The following is a 17,437-nucleotide window of genomic DNA, read 5'->3' on the forward strand; positions in this document are numbered from 1 at the left end:
CTTTGAACTCGGGATCCCCTTGCCTCAGCCTCCTGAGCCACTAGGATTACAGGCATGGGTCACCATGCATGGCCAATTTTTTCAATAGAATGAAATAGGAAATAGAAAAGCCTAAACCTCAGTATGTATGAAAGTCAATGTAAATGAAAGCAAACATGCATAAATGTACTTGATCACCACGTAAAATGTAATTTCTTCCTGTAGGTATGAGTCAAAACTATTTGACCATCGCCAACCATGCATCTAACCCCACTTTTGCTTTTACTTACTGTGAAAATTTTTAAGAGTCATTTCACTGATTTATTCCTTTATAAAGCAGGGATATAAATAAGTTTCTCTACTTTCTAGGAGGCTTTTGAAAATCAAATGAGATAAAATATGTGGAAAAAACTTTGGAAACTGTTCTCTCAATATGACTTTGTACTTTTAAAACTTGATTTGAAGAGTACATGAAAAAGTTGACAAAGATATTAAAAAATTAAATTGTAGATGTTAAGATCAGGCAAGGCGGGCAGCAACCAAAGGAGGCAGATATAAAAAGGCCGCCGAAGGAGACTTTATTGAGACTCACTCCTGGGCGGAACTTGATCAGACCAACAGAGTGGACAGGGGAAGGGTCTGAGGAGAAATTGCGTGGAAGCTTGACCAGACTGGACTTTTATGGGCTACAGAAGGAAAGGAAGAGCTTGGGACAGGATAAGGTGTTTTTAGAGTCCCTTGTCCCGTTGAGTTGGTCAGGGGAGCTGGCTGAGCGCCAGGACTGGCAAGGGGTTCTGCTGATTGACAGGCATTAGTCAGGAGATCCTGCTGATTGACAGGCATTTCTTTCAGCGCCTGATTGATGTTTCTTTTCCATGGGGGCTGCTTTGTTCTAAGTCACTGCCACTGACCTAACAGTAGATATCAGAATTGGTGGGACTGTTACTATCCCTTAATCTGCATCCCCATCTAAGTAAGAAGAAGTGGATATGAGCTATTTGTGAATTTCAATTTTCTGTGATCATTCATTGCCCACAAAAGTCTCCTCTACAAAAGTAGAGCATCTTACCCAAGGCCCAAATTCAATTAGTGTCAAGAACTGAATTGAAAAAACAAATGCAAATAACAGAAAGCTATTAAGCTCTTACTGCATACAAGCCTTACTTACACATTCTCTTTAGAGAATATATATATCCTACTCACTAGGATATATTTAGTTTTTAATTAATTTTTAATTTTTCTTTCTTCCTTTTTTTTTCCTTTTTTTTTTTTTTTTTTTTTTTTTTTGGTACTGGAGATTGAACCCATGAGTGCTTTGCCACCAGAAACACTTTAATTTTTTTTATTTTGAGACAGGGTCTCACTAAGTAGCTCAGGGTCTTGCCAAATTGCTGAGGATAACCTCAAATTTGTAGTCCACCTGCCTCCTTTTCCCCAGTCACTGGGATTATAGGCTTGGCAGGGAGTCCGGCTGTTTTTAATTTTAAATTGTAATGTCAGATTCGTGGGACCCCAATAGACCTTCAGGAGCTGAATCCAATGTAATCACACAAGAGTCTTTATTGCAAGCTCGAGCCTGGACTCACAACTGTTTCCAATGCAGGGGTCCAAGGGAGTGAGTCCTGGCCCTTTGTTCAGTGAGATTTTGTAGGATTTTGGGGGATACTCTATGTGTCACAACATCACACAGCAAATCATCACACACCGCGGGAAAATCTAACAAAAACTCTTAACATTAATTAGCACATTTACTTGCGGGAACAAGTTGGGTAGGGGTGATTGGTTAGTACAAGAGGGGGATTCCTTTGAACTGATTGGTTTAGGCCGAGGGGTGTACGTGCTGAACTACATGGTTTCCCAACATGTTATCAACCACCATAAACTACAGGGGGGGTCATCTGACATCCCAGGTATTTTCCCTGTCTCATGCTGATTGGAGGTTGGTAGGGGGTTGCTATGGGTCCTCACCTACCTTAAATAGTCAGGGACACCTGGTGATACAGATCTCTCTCCCCTTATTTACAGACAAACAACTCAGCAGGGTGGGTATGTGCCTGGGAGTGCTCTGTGGGTTTTTTCCAGGACCAGGGTCACGCCCCCTTCCTTAGAACAGGCCTTGAGGTAGAAGCTGCTGTTATTTATTTTCAAAAATGGATCAGTTTCTCAAAATCACCAGTTAACATATGGAATGGTCATATATATATATATATATATATATATATATATATATATATATACCAAAATTACGTAGGCAATCTTCAGCTAAAATTATAATTATATTCTTCCTATTTTATTATGCATTTTGGACACAACAATTAATCTAGGTAAAGATACAATTACTACCGCCAAGTAAATATTTTGTTGTTGTTTCCAAATAATAATGGGTCAAGTGGAAAATGGTTAGTCAAATAAATATATTGTTTTTTCTTAGGGAAATGGTCCCCTTTAATATAATAAAACACTTTCCTAAAACTTGATTATGGCTGTCCTTGAAAGGACAGTTTCCTCTGTCTTAATTCAAACTAAATGTGTTGTAGAGTCACTTCTAGGTCAGAAGCAGGACTAGGTCCTTTAACCTATAATTCTACATTTACATCCGTTATCTAGTGTTACACAACTGTCAACTTCCAAAGAAGCATAGCTGGCAAACACATTTATTTATATTTTTAACAGCCTAGATTTACCAAACTTAATCAAATTTAGGAAAACACAGAGGCAACTAACCCTCCACAGTGGAAGGTCTACGCAGGAGACAGGGAAGAAGTGGATAAAAGGCTGTGGCCGCCGCAGGCTGCATAGTTAGTTGGTGCCCTGCAGCTGAGAACTAGGAAGCTCTGCTTGGTGTGGACCAGGTCCCTCCCAGATTTCTGAGCCTGGGAGCTGTCGCTCAGCACTGCAGCCTGAGCCAATTGCAAAAAACCTAACAAAGCCCAGCCCAGCGGAAGGAATGGTTTCAGGGTTGTTTTCTTTGGTAAAGGAGCTCTTCCTTGTTCTAGCTTTTACTCATATCTTTGACCACTCAGCTCTCCAAAGCATTTAGACTGTTTGGTTAAAAAAAAAAAAAAAAAAACATAACCAAAGCTCACAGCAACAGAAAAAGATGAATTTCCTTGTGGAGGTAGTCCAACTTCTGCCCTTACTGTTCATTTTCTATTTAGAATCTTTTGTCAAGCTTTTTATTCCTAAAAAAAGAAAATCAGTCACCGGAGAAATCGTTCTGATTACCGGAGCTGGACATGGAATTGGGAGGCTGACTGACTATGAATTTGCCAAACTTAAAAGCAAACTGGTTCTCTGGGATATCAATAAGGTAATAATGCTTACTATGTTTTCCTTTCTGGTACCTTTAATCTGTGGACATGGCTACGTTTTGCTGGCAAACACCTTTACAACATCTCTGTAAAGAAGATGGAAAAAACTTACCATTGCCATTTTACATACGGGAGGGGCATAAATTAATATGTTTATGATCCCAGGATGAATACCTAGAGGATATGATTTTCAGTTACCTCCCATGGCTAAATGAGTGTTGTAAATGGATCTTCACTTTTTGCCCTGAAAATCATTTGTGATCTTCTTCTGAACTTGATTTCATTGATCTTAAATCTTAGTCATATAGAAAAAGTATTAGGGTATTAAAAGATTAAGAAGCTTGTACCTATTGCATCCTATTTGCAGTTACTGAGGTAAATGAATTAAAAGATTATATCCACCATAAAGCAACATTACTATAGTTATTGACAAGAGTAATGTTTAGAATAATCTTTAACCAAAACAATAAAAAGGAAAAAAAAAGTATTCCAAAGTTGTTTTTTTTTTTTTTTTTTTTTTTTTTTACCCAGGACAAGTGTAAGCATGAGCTTAGGGAAGAAAAGAGGACCCAAAAGTCTTTCTAGAAGGCAACTGGTGGTCAGAAACACCATCCTCAGGAGACTAAGGACTAAGGCAGAAGGATAGCAGGTTCAAAGCCAGCCTCAGCAAAAGTGAGGCACCAAGCAACTCAGTGACACCCTGTCTCTAAATTAAATACAAAATAGGGCTGGGGATGTGGCTCTGTGTTCTAGTGCCCTGAGTACCCAGGCTCATTTCTGGTACCCCACCCCCCAAAAAAGAAAAAAAAAAACAGAAAAAAATGGAGACAATTAAGACCAGAAGATGCTGAGAAAACAGTCAACCCTCTGCTCTCTCTGTAAAGGGAGATCAGCAAATGCAAAGCCTGGGACAGAGTGAGGGAAGCAAGAGAAGTAAAAGATGTAGATCTCAGCTGTCAAGTAGGAGAATAGGTCATAGCTACCAGCCCCTTGTGGCTGTTGAGCATTTGAAATATGGCTATTTCTGAATTGAAATGTGCTGTGGATGGAAGTAACCCATTTGATTTTAAGGATTTGGTGTGAAAAACAATGTAGTCATTTTTATATGTTGAAATGATAATAATATGGATATATTGGGCTAAATGAAAGATCAGTTAAACAATTTGTCCCTAGGTCAAATCCCACAACCTTGTGAATTACAGAAACTACTTACCAACAAGCTCTTGAGCTTTTAGATATTGTTGGAACTGGTTCTGACCAAACTTTGCTGCCTGTTTTGTAATGCATAGTTCTGCGTGGTTTGACCCTTACTGATTCATGACCTGAGTTTGAATTCCACATTCAGCCTCTCCTTAACTTCCTGCATGTTCAGATTAAGCACAATGATACCAACTTTTTCATTTTGTGTCATTTCTTGGGATGCATACCCAAAACATTAAGTCCCACTGGAACAAAAGTAAAACAAAGTATTAAGACCACGAGAGGAGTTTATCATGAAGTGTTTGACTCATATTTGGCTAAATTATATGATGCAATCCATTTGGAAATAACACCTTTAATTCTCATTTACTGTATGTTTCAGAGCAATTCCTTGTTAACTGATCTGATGTTTTCTTTTACTGAATTTATTAGAACAATTTTCTGTTAATTAGTATGATGTTGACTTTTGGCTTTAGTACACTTTAGTAGAACTATTCAGGGAGAATTCTTCAACAGAAGGCATCTGAGAGACAAATTGTTCAATTGATCCAAATAAATATACTGGTAAGTTAAATTTTATTTTTGTATCATGCTTGTTGAAATATTAAAATCACATTCATGGCTCCCATTATATCTATGGGACATGCTGTTCTAGAGATGGAAGGACAGTAGCTTCAGGTCATAAAGTTTCCTGGAAACTACTGTGTACATTTTGGTTTTACTCTGGGAAGGTGGTAGAAGGTGTTGAGCCAATTTCTGTTGAAGAGGATTCTCCAGCCACAGGATCAAAAGAATGAGGAGGAAAAGAAATAAAAAGAGCAAGTGAAGCAGGAAAGTAGCTAAGACAGTATTTTGACAATCCAATATGATGGAGGCTTGTCAGATCTGGCTAATAGTAGCAGAATTTGTGACAAGTGGTCGGAAAAACTAGGGACAATGTAATGAGGGTTTTTTGTTTGTTTGTTTTTTGCTTTTTTTTTTTTTTTAGGTGAAGTTAGTTTAAATAATTAACCTTTTATTTTGAGATTTTCTCTGCCCCCCACTTTTTTTTTCATCTGCTGACATAAATGTTCATGTCATTTGTTATTTTGTTCTCTTGCCTTTTTCTTGCTTTTTCTAGCATGGCATAGAGGAAACGGCAGCTGAATGCAGAAAACTGGGTGCCCAGGCTTATTCCTTTGTAGTAGACTGCAGTAACCGAGAAGATGTTTATAACTCTGCAAACAAGGTAAAATTTTATATTTAGTTAGAAGCACACCATGTTAGAGCTAGGAGGTATTTTGGAGATGATACTGACAAGGTAACTGAGAAATACTTTAATTTTTCCAATGCTATGCAGCTGGCTAGACCCAGAATTAGTCTCTAGACCTGATATTCACAGATGTTAGTATGTTGCAGAGCCTTCCAGGGAGCTTGTTAAAAATATACATCCTTATAATTAATAAATGGGATGGATTCAAACTAAAAAGCTTCTTCTCAGCAAAGGAAACAATCAATAATGTGGAGAGAGAGCCCACAGAGTGGGAGAACATCTTTACTACATGCATATCAGATAGAGTACTAATTTCGAGGATATATAAAGAACTCAAAAAACTTAACACCAAAAAAAATAAATAACCAAGTCAATATATGGGCTAAGGAACTGAACAGATACTTCTCAGAAGAAGAAATACAATTGATCAACAAATACAAGAAAAAATGTTCAATGTATCTAGTAATTAGAGAAATGCAAATCAAAACCACTCTTTTTTTACACTCTTAAAACCTATTTTTATTATAATTAGTGCATATTAATTGCAAAAACTACTCTTAGATTTCATCTCACTCCAGTCAGAATGGTAGTTATCAAGAATACAAACAACAAGTGTTGGTGAGGATGTGAGGGAAAAGGTACACTCATACATTACTGGTGGCACTACAAATTGGTGTAACCAATATGGAAAGCAGTATGGAGATTCCTTAGAAAACTTAGAATGGAACCACCATTTGACCTAGCTATCCCACTCCTCGGTCTATACCGAAAGGACTTAAAATCAACATACCATAGTGATGCAGCCTCATCAATGCTTATAGCAGCTCAATTCACAAGAGCTAAACTGTGGAACCAACCTATATGCCCTTCAATAGATGAATGGATAAAGAAATGATGGTATATATACACAATGGAATATTACTCAGCATTAAAAGAGAAGAAAATTATGGCATTTGCAGGTAAATGGATAGAGTTGGAGAATATTATGGTAAGCGAAGTAAGCCAGTCCCCAAAAAACCAGAGGCCGAATGTTCTCTCTGATAAGTGAATGCTGACCCATAATGGGGGTGGTGGTGGTGGTAAGAATGGAGGAACTTTGATTAGGCAAAGAGGGGGCAGAGAGGGGGGATGTGGGCAGGACAGAGGATAGAATGAGATGGACATCATTACCCTAGGTACATGTATGACTGCACATATGGTGTGACACTACATTGTATATAACCAGAGAAATGAAAAGTTGTGCTCCATTTGTGTATAATGAATCAAAATGCATTCTACTATTATATATACCTAATCAGAATAAATAAATAAGTAAATTTCAAAAATATATCTACATCCTTGGGACCGAGCCCCAGAGGTTTTCTTCCACTAGGTCTAGGGCAGGACCCAGGAGACTACATATTGTGTACCCTACACACCCACCTAGTCCATGATTCTTACCAAGGAAGTATCCTTGGATGTCTCCTGAAGCTCTTTTTTAACCCTAAAAAATTGGATTAAAAATCTGGAATAAATAATGATTATCCTTCCCACAGAAGGACATTTTGCATAGTCAAGACCATAGCCTCTGGAGCTAGACTGGCAGGTTCAAATTCTGCTTTTCCAGTTAATGCCAACTCTATGATTATGCACACATTTCTTAACCTCTATATCTGATCTGAGTTTACTGACTATAAAATGGGGATTACTGCAGTGCCTACTTCATTTAGTTATTAATGAAAATTAAATGCATTAACAGTGCAGAGTACTTAGAGTACTTACAGTAGCTGTCCCAGGACATGATCTATATAATTTTATTGTTAGATATTTCTAGAAGAATCTACTAGCCCAACGTCTTTAGTTACCTAAATGGAAAACATTTGTTTCCATATTCATCTTGGACTAGGCTGTTCTGGGAAAAAAATAATTTTATTACTTTAGCCCATTCCAACTATTTTAACTATGGTGTTTTTATTGGAATTGTTCTAAGCCTGTGTGCTTAAACAGAGTATACAAAGGACATATGATCAGACGTTTTGAGGTAGCTAATTAATATAGCAATCTGGGTATTAGGTAATTTGAAATCACTAAATAAACTCTGGACTTGCTTTCTTTATTATGAAATGTGCAAACAAGACAGTCCTATCCAGAAGAGTTAATAGTAATGATGAAAAGAGTCAGGGGAAATATGATAATGTTTGATAATATGAAGTAGGAATTAATATCTTATAATATTATAACAGTTTTTGGTTTTTTTTTTTCAGAGTAGAAATTAGAAGTTTATTAAAGGACAGCAGAAAAGACTTCTCCGGGAGGAAGAAGGGGACCCAAGAGGTGGAATCCTTATAACAGTTTTATCAGTTCAACAACATAAAACATCCTGGCTTTCTTGATAATTTGGGGGCATCATTCTGAACAGTTTTTATATTGTTCTAGAGATGTGGACATAGGTACAATTGGTGCTGATCAAGGCCCAAATAACTTAGCTTGACACTTAACTAATTTAAATAAAACCTGATGAAATTTAGTGGTGTGGGGTGAGCCTTCTGCATTGATGGATCTTTGCCTCCATGCTTTCTCTCTGTTTGAGGTGTCGGTCTCTGAGATTAGACAGATTTGGGAGCATCCCAACCCCATCCTTTAATAGTCATGGAACCTTGAGTAAGAAATTCAGTCCTTCTGTTTCTTTTTTTTTTTTTTTGTCTTTTTTACTTTTTTTTTTTTTTGAGAGAGAGAGAATTTTTTTATAAAGAGAGAGGAGAAGAGAGAGAGAGAGAGAATTTTTAATATTTATTTTTTAGTTCTCGGCGGACACAACATCTTTGTTAGTATGTGGTGCTGAGGATGAAACAGAGCCGCTCGCATGCCAGGCGAGCATGCTACCGCTTGAGCCACATCCCCAGCCCGAGAATTTTAATATTTATTTATTTTTTTAGTTTTCGGCAGACACAGCATCTTTGTTTGTATGGGTGCTGAGGATCAAACCCAGGGTGCACGCATGCCAGGCGAGCGACTACCGCTTGAGCCACATCCCCAGTCCAGTCCTTCTATGTTTCTTATCTTTAAAGTGTACATACAAGAGTTGCTGACTCATAGAATTATTATGAGAATCACATGAGATAAATAATGAAATCATGTTACATGCATAACAAAGTGAAAACTTCTAATAGGTGTTTTGCTACCACCTTTTCCTCAGACCCAAACACATCATAGCATTTTCTCTAACCATTCATAGAAGCTAGCTTTTATTTGAAACATGTTATATAGCAAAACTCATTATGACTCTAGAGTCTATTCAACCAAAAATCTTAGTTACTCAAAGAAATGTAAAAAATATCATATAAGATAACCTTGCATTGATAGCCCTTGGCACCCTGGTCTTATGAAAAGTAGAGCTTAAGTATTAAGATTCTATAATCTTTCTTGGGCTGGGGAATGTGGCTCAAGCCGTAAACGCGATCACCTGTCACACATGGGGCGCTGGGTTCGATCCTCAGCACCACATATAAAATAAAATAAAGATGCTGTGTCCACCGAAAACTGAAAAATAAATATTAAAAATTTCTCTCTTTTCTCTCTCTTAAAAAAAAAGATTCTATAATCTTTCTTATTTAAAGGAACTGTTACTGATGATATTAAAGTCCAGAATATATACCTATTATTTTGAAGAAAAAATTGCATTATCTGTAATTCTTCCCTATTGAATACAAATATCTTTATAGTTCAAAGGATCCCTTCTGTTGTTCTTTGCAGCTAGCTCTGTTCTTTTGCTTATGTTTCCTCATTTGAAATCATTTTACCTAGATAACTGTGAAAACCATCTGAGTCACCTCTGTGGTTCTGTAAAGATGAATCCATTGCTTTCAGATTCTCATATTATTTTCTGGACTTGCACATGATCACTTTAATCTCTCAAGTGTTTCTCCTTCTGAATAAATACCAAAGTAGAGATTTAATTATCAAAAGAAAACACATACCTGTACCACACATGCATGCTAGAAAAGCGTGCATAGTTCTTATATTATTTACATCATATTTGTATTTTCATATAAAGTACTCTCATAGATACCTCAGATGGGTAAGAATCTTCAAACATGTTCCATGCACATAGGTATAAATAAGTCTGTAATAATGATATATAATATTAATTCCAGGCTTGGTGGTGCATGCTTGTAATTCCAGCTGCTTGGGAGGCTAAGGCAAGAGGATTGTGAATTGGAAACCAGCGTCAGCAACTTAGCAAGGCCCTAAGCAACTCATCGAAACTCTATTATCTCTAAATAAAATATAAAAAGGACTGGGATGTGGCTTAGTGGTTAAGCACCCTTGGGTTCAATCCTCAATACCAAAATAACAATAATAATAGTGATAACAATAGCAATTCTCTATGTATATCAGAGAATACTAGTGCCTTTACATGCATTATTTCATTTTTCCCATAAATAACTCACAAGCAAGGGCTGGGAATATAGCTCAATTGGTAGAGTATTTGCCTTGCATGCACAAGGCCATGGGTTCAATCCCCAGCACCACAAAAAAACAAAACAAAACAAAAAAAAAAAATAACTCACAAGCAAACCATATTATTATCTCTATTTTAGGAGAATCAATTGAAGTTTTGAGAGATTAGATAACATGATCAGAGTAGAAAAGCCAGGACTCAACTCAAGGCTGACCAAAGTTACCCCATACTTCACCCCTAAGCCTACTGCCACTTAAGCTGATAAGCAATAGAATAGAGTGACCCTGAACATAAATACAAAGAAAGAAATAACTATGTGGCCAGCTTAATAGTATAGTCAATTTTACATAATTCTCCATAGAAGTCTCAGAATTTGCCAATAAATTTAACTTTTGGGGGCTTACCATTTGCAATCATGTTTAAAAAATAAATACTGCTTAGCCAATTGCTTCTTGAGCTCTAGTCAATAGTACAAAGTCAAAAGACTAAGTTGCAAAAGAAAATTTCTACCTAATAGACTGGTTGGCAGAGCTGTTTTGAGTATAGGTATCTAAAATAAAAAGTTTTTTTTTCTTTTTGTTTTCATGTTTGCACATGGATGACAAACCTTTTTTCCACATACAGTGAAAAAATATACTCCTTGAATAGTGATTACATGCAGACTTATACACTTACCTCTCAATGGATGTATTTTTCTTATTTTGTTTTTAAAGGTGAAGACAGAAATTGGAGATATTAGTATTTTAGTAAATAATGCTGGTATAGTCTACACATCAGATTTGTTTTCTACACAAGACCCTCAAATTGAAAAGACCTTTGCAGTTAATACACTTGCACATTTTTGGGTGAGTATGATTTGTTTTACAAAAACATTCCATTTTGAAAACTCCAAAGACTAAGTTTAAAGTGGAGCTTTTAGCAAATATAAGAAAGTGTTAAATCAAGAACTGATGGTGTAAGTCAGTGGTAGAGCTCTTACCTAGCATGCTCAAGAACATGGGTTCAGTCCCCACCACTGGGGAAAAAAGTATTAAGTTCATGTTAAAATTTTGTTTAGGTACTAGGGATAACATTATACAGAGAGTTCATTTTTCATGCTATGAATAAATTCTACCTATCATTCTCCCTCAAATAATAATAATAATAATAAATTAAATAATTATAAACTTCAGGTGTTGTGTATATTCTAATTCTCAGCTAGGTTTTTACATTTTCATGCAATTGTTCAGAAATAAAGAAAGAATAGAGACCATCTGAATTACCTTTGTGGTTCGATAAAGATGAATCCATTGCTTCCATAATAATAATTCTCATATTATTTCCTGTACTAAAAATTGCAAACTTTGTCCTAAACCTCACTGTTCATAAGGTCTTAAATCTTATATATACTTCATGTTTCTAAAATCTCCAAATAGTTCCTGATTAGCTAGTTCATAAAAAGTTTCCTCAAAGATTTCTTGGGTGTGAGTTCAGGATGATGCATAGCAAAAGAATATAGGGGTTAGTGAAATTGCAGTATTATTTTATATTATTATTCCCAGATTACTAATGTTTACATTTGTATTTTTATGTTTGTTAAAATGTAGAATATTGTCTTGTTTCTGCATTTCCTGCATATAGTAGGTACTCAATGAATGTTTAGTACGTGAATTATTTAGTTATCACTGGATGATTGCTCTTTACTTCAATATTTTGCTGATATAACTTACTTGTTTTCTAACAATTTCACATTAAGTGTAAATTCTTTTGATAATTTTAGATTATTGTCCCCATTTAATATATGAGTAGAAGACATCAATGATAAGAGGTGGAGGGTCATGGATATAAAAAGTTAACCATTTAGATGAGGTGAATTCTTAGAGCTTTCCTATCTTTGTTTTGCTTAGTTTTTCTAATGTGGGTATCCCATCCACTTGCCTTATGTCACCGCATTTGACAGTTTAGGTTTTTTATTCATATTAGGAACAATGTTTAAAATATATATCTTTATTTCAAAATATTCCTAATGAGTCTGCAAATCAAAAATACAATTTTTTTTCCTCTCTTAATAAAAACTCTTTCTAGACTACAAAGGCATTTCTCCCATTGATGATGATGAATAATCATGGTCACATTGTCACTGTGGCTTCAGCAGCTGGGCTAGTTGGGGTTCCCTTCTTACAGGCTTATTGGTATGTTAGCACGTGTTTTCTTCATTGGTTCCTATACTTAACTTGTGTGAGATATTTTACCCTGTTATTAATGAGGACCGCCTTTATCAAAATAGACTTGAAATTGCTAAAATAGAAAGAGTTGGATGGTGTCTTGTGTAACAGTATTATCAACTATTAATTGCTTTCTGTATTTCAACTAGAGAACTATTCTAGAAATGGCTGTACGGAATTTATCCAGTTATAAACAAACCACTTAAAGCATTTTTCATCCCTCTTAGCAGCAAGGCATTATACAAAACAATAATATTTCTGTACCAAGAACAAAATTAATATTAATAACTTTAATATGAATAAAAATGGGTAAAATTTTATAGATGCAAAACAGTATAACAGAGAATGTGTGTGTGTGTGTGTGTGTATGTGTGTGTGTGTGTGTGTGTGTGTGTGTGTATTGGGGATTCTAAATATTGAAAGTCTTCTAAAAATGGAGTTTAACAATTGAATGATTATTCATTAAAAAAAATCATTGTAATAACTGAAGAATCTTCTATAGCAGGTCAGTCATAGTAATGGTGGGCCCAAATGGGCTATAAAGACTTGATCATTGAGGCCACTATAGTAGCCGGGTGAGCCTGCTAGTTCTTGACTGTTTTTATATTTTAGCAAATAGGAACTTTTAATACTGTTAAATGAATGATTTCTCAAGCAGATGGCAATGAAATAGCTTGGGAAGAGAAATGGCTTTTTAAAATTCACACAAGGGTGTCATTTGAGCTAACAGGTCAGCATTGATTTGGCTCTGTTTTTTTGGATAAGCATCTGATAGATGATAGAAGTTTTGCTGAGTTACTGAAGATTTCTGCCAGCCAGAAATCAATATTTATCAGATGTTATTTTTAACAACTGGGTAATTAAACAGAGACACCGATTTTAAACATAAAACTTTTTTATTTAAACGTAGAACATAGTTGTAAGAAATGAAGAAATCCCAAGTATACAGCAGTAATATTGCAAAGTGTATACATCCACTTAGCCAGCATGCAAATCAAAAAGCAGAATATACCACACCCCAGAAGCTTCTCTAGGAACTCTTCCCAATCACAGTGCTTCTTTCCTTCTTTAAAGTGACTGCTATATTGCCTTGTAGCACCACAGATTGATTTTGCTTATTCTTAAATTTTTATATACGTGGAATCACACTGTATTTGGGAGATTTCTCTCTGTTGCTATTGTTAACTATTATTTGATCACTTTTATGGCTGTATAGTCTTATGTACATTTGGATTGTTTCCAGAATAGGGTTATTAAGAATGATGATATTTTGATTATTGACTCAATCAGTTGCTAGCTGTGCAGTCTTAAGCAAATTGCTTAGTTTTTCTGAGCTTCATTTTCTTCACCCATTAACAGGATATAAACAGCATCTAATCATCCGGATGATTACAGTTAAATCATATAATTCAGTGCACTTAGTATAGAATCTAGACTCCTGCAAGTGTTCAATCACAGAAGGGTGTCTGTTGGTATCATGTTTAAATTCCATTCTCTTGTTTACACACAAAACAGTGAGGTCTCACCTCTCAACTTAGGTTCCAGAATAATTTGCTCCCATGGAACTAAGTATGTATGCTCTGGTTCCTGGTTATTAGAATGAAATGAGGAAAAACAGATTTACCTGATTTTTTTCTCATATAGTATAGCCCCCATCTATTACTGTCCCGAGTTGCCACAGCAGTAGAATCTATTTGAATATACAGGAAGATCTTGGTTACCAAGGTATAGTTACATATTTACAGAAATTTCCCAAGTAAAAGTAAAGAGTTGTCTTTGAACTGAACTCTCTGTTCTCTACTTCTCATGGCAGATGTGCAAAAATGTATTTTTAGTGCTTGCTAAGTATTTGTTCTCAGGTAACTTTGATTTTCAGAAGAAAACAATTAACTGGCTATGTATTTTGTTAACTCAAATAGCTAATTACCCAGTGTGGGACATATGAAAGTTACCAGTGCAAGAAGACTCAGCAAAACTGAGTCCTGTGGGTGGTGCACACCTATTATCTCAGCAACTAGGAAGGCTGAGGCAGGAGGATAGCAGGTTCATAGCCAGCCTCAACTGGGCTGCAGTTATAGCTCAGTGGTAGAGCACTTGCCTAGCACGTGTTGAGGCACTGGGTTTAATCCTCAGCACCACCTAAAAATAATGATATTGTGTTATTTTTATTTTTATTTTTATTTTAAAAATAAATATTTTAAAAATATAAATAAATAAATAAAACAAAAGGTATCATGTCCATCTACAAAAAAAAAGAAAAAAAACCGGTTTTAGCAATGGCAAGGCACCTAGCAACTCAGTGAGACCCTGTCTCTAAATAAAATACAAAATAGGCCTAGAGGCATGGCTTAGTGGTTGAATGCCCCAAGTTTAAAAAAAAAAAAATGGGAAATTTATCACTGAACTATATTCTTTTTTATGTTATCTATATCATAATTTTTAAAATTGCTAATATTATATACAAATACCATTGAACTTTGTACCCATTAAGTGAATTAATTTCATGGTAAATGAATTTATATTTCTATAAAGCTATTTTTTTTTAAACCAGGGATTGAACCCAGAGGTGTTAAACACTGAGTCACATCCCCCAGCCTTTTTTTTTTTATTTATTTTTTAGTTTTTGGTGGACACAACATCTTTGTATGTGGTGCTGAGGATCAAACCCAGGCCGCACACATACCAGGCGAGCACGCTACCACTTGAGCCACATCCCCAGCCCCTTTTAAAAAAATATATATTTTATTAGATACAGGATCTCACTGAGTTGCTCAAGGCCTGGCTAAATGGCTGAGGCTGGCTTTGAACTCGTGATCCTCCTGCCTCAGCTTCCCAAGTTGCTGGGATTACAGATGTGCATCACCATACCCAGCTTCAGTAAAGCTATTTTAAAAACCTATTTGGAAAAATAATGTTCATTTACAATAATTTCACTATTTCCAAATGAAAGCACTATTATAAGATTTCTTTGCCCTGAGATTCATTTATTTAAGTACCTACTAAGAGCAAAGCTCTGTGCTTTGTTGGAGATTCATTGATGACCAACACAGTCACAGAGCTTATAATAAAGTTGTGGGAGGCAAATGTTAAAACACTCAGTCCTAAATGAATGTTTAGTTACAAATCTGAGACTATCATGGAAAACGGAAGACTACACTGTCATTAACAAACAGTTTAGGGGTCAGGAAAGGCCTCTTTATGGAAGTCAAGTGATGACCTAAAAAAAGAATAGGGGGCTGGGATGTAGCTCAGCGGCAAAGCGTCTGCCTTGCATTCGAAAAGCCCTGGGTTCGACCCCCAGTTCCAAAAAAGACAAAAAAAATAACCCCACCAAAAAAAAATAAGATTTAAAAAAAAAAAAGAATAGGGTTTATCCAGGGAAAGTTTCTAGTGAATTTCATGAACATTTTATAATAAGAAGCAGCTTATAGTGACTTTGGATTCTATGAAACAGCAACACCACAAATAAACATTGTACCAATTTTCCTGTTAACCCATTTAACACACTGAATTCTGACTCTGATGAGTGAAGCTGTGTTATCAGTGTTTCTTTGGCTTCAATATTACCTTCAGATTTACCTGAGCATCTTATAAAATGAAGATGCTGATTCCTTAGGTCTGCACTGGGCCTGAGATGCAGGACCATACTCCACTAAGGAAAACAGGTGTCTCAAGTAAGAGGATATGTCAGTATTGATGAATTAGCTTGCAAACACTCTCTGTTTATTTTCAGTTCGAGTAAATTTGCTGCTGTTGGATTTCATGGAGCTTTGACTGAAGAACTGAATGCCTTCGAAAAAAATGGAATCAAAACAACCTGTCTTTGTCCTAATTTCATAAACACTGGCTTTATCAAAAATCCAAGCAGCAAGTAAGTTGAGACAAAAGGATTGGTGGTTACTATGAATATCAAGTGTTTTGTGGGTATTTCTAAATATTTTAATCCCTAAAACACCTGATATTTAATGCACTTAATTCATCTTGCTTTCAGCTTCTATAGATTGTGGGGAACAGGTAGAGAGATTAAAAAAAAAAAAAGGGAAGGAAGACTGTAAATATGAATATGAATGACACAAGTGAACTTGGTAATCCTTTTTTCCCCTTTCCTTAACCAGTGATTCTCAAACTCAGATATGCTTAAATGTCAGAGGAGTGTTTTGGAATCATGTAAGCCCCACACCCAGGCATGATGATTTTTGGGATTTGATTGGGGAAAGGGCCTTAAAATTTTGTTTTTCAAAAGCATCATAGGTGATTCTGATAGAGATAACCAGGATTACAATGTGAAAAACTCTTCCCTATGGTAGTTTATCTTCCAAACTGAATTTCCAAACTCTTTGCTTGATTGAAAAATAAAATAAAGGATAAGTTCTGAGTATAATTTTTATTTTTTTTTCAATGGTAGGGATTTAATCCAGGGCCTTGCACATCCTAGGCTAGTGCTTTCCCACTGAGCTACATCCCCAGCCCTCTGAGTATAATTTTTAATGTTTCCTTTCTTTAAAACTAGCTTTAATGTCTTTGTAATCATAATGCATACTTTTTAAAAATTTTTTTCAACATTACAGAAAAATACAAATCAGAAAGTTTCTTCTCAAATTTTCTTAATGCATAGAAACCACTCAATATATGATAAACATCTTCCTAGGCATCTCAGTATGTATAGAATAAGTTTCTAAACTTTAAATAACTGACATATATTACTTATGAGGTTTCGGAAGCAATAACTGCTTACTTCCCTCAGCGTTATATCATGGGCATCTATTTATGTCAATAAATATAGAACTTATGAATATATTGATTATGCATTCTAGGCATCTTTTCATGTTGATAGAATACAGACCTTTATCAAAAATTGTATTGAACAAAAGGGCCACTAGTGTTAATTTTAGTGTGGTTTTTAATTTTCTGGATTTTTAACAAAGCAAATCTGTTAAGAACATCCTTGTACACAAATATTTTCATCTTGGTAATTATCTCCTTCAAGTAGATCCATGAACGAGCATTGCTGCGTCAAAGGTTATACAGATTGTAAATATTCATGCCTATT

The 17,437-nt window shown here is 35.6% G+C and overlaps 1 protein-coding gene across 8 annotated transcripts in view; it reads left to right on the forward strand.

Moving 5' to 3' along the window:
• LOC144366766 (estradiol 17-beta-dehydrogenase 11-like) overlaps positions 1 to 17,437 on the forward strand; it is a 92,566-nt gene that overhangs the window by 19,374 nt on the left and 55,755 nt on the right. For 5 of the 8 annotated variants that reach the window (XR_013425911.1, XM_078021571.1, XM_078021572.1 and 2 more), the window contains exons 1-5: positions 3,065 to 3,289; positions 5,611 to 5,718; positions 10,897 to 11,028; positions 12,248 to 12,354; positions 16,121 to 16,258. Coding sequence is in view for 7 of the 8 variants with exons in the window: in XM_078021571.1 (XP_077877697.1) it covers positions 3,080 to 3,289; positions 5,611 to 5,718; positions 10,897 to 11,028; positions 12,248 to 12,354; positions 16,121 to 16,258 (695 nt within the window). In the remaining variant the exon portion in view is untranslated. Of the gene's footprint in view, positions 1 to 3,064; positions 3,290 to 4,909; positions 5,055 to 5,610; positions 5,719 to 7,985; positions 8,056 to 10,896; positions 11,029 to 12,247; positions 12,355 to 16,120; positions 16,259 to 17,437 lie in introns of those variants that run through there. The other 3 variants (XM_078021573.1, XM_078021574.1, XM_078021575.1) reach the window with 2 other exon arrangements.

The sequence above is a fragment of the Ictidomys tridecemlineatus genome, chromosome 9 (assembly GCF_052094955.1).
Source record: "Ictidomys tridecemlineatus isolate mIctTri1 chromosome 9, mIctTri1.hap1, whole genome shotgun sequence".
NCBI lineage: Eukaryota > Metazoa > Chordata > Mammalia > Rodentia > Sciuridae > Ictidomys > Ictidomys tridecemlineatus.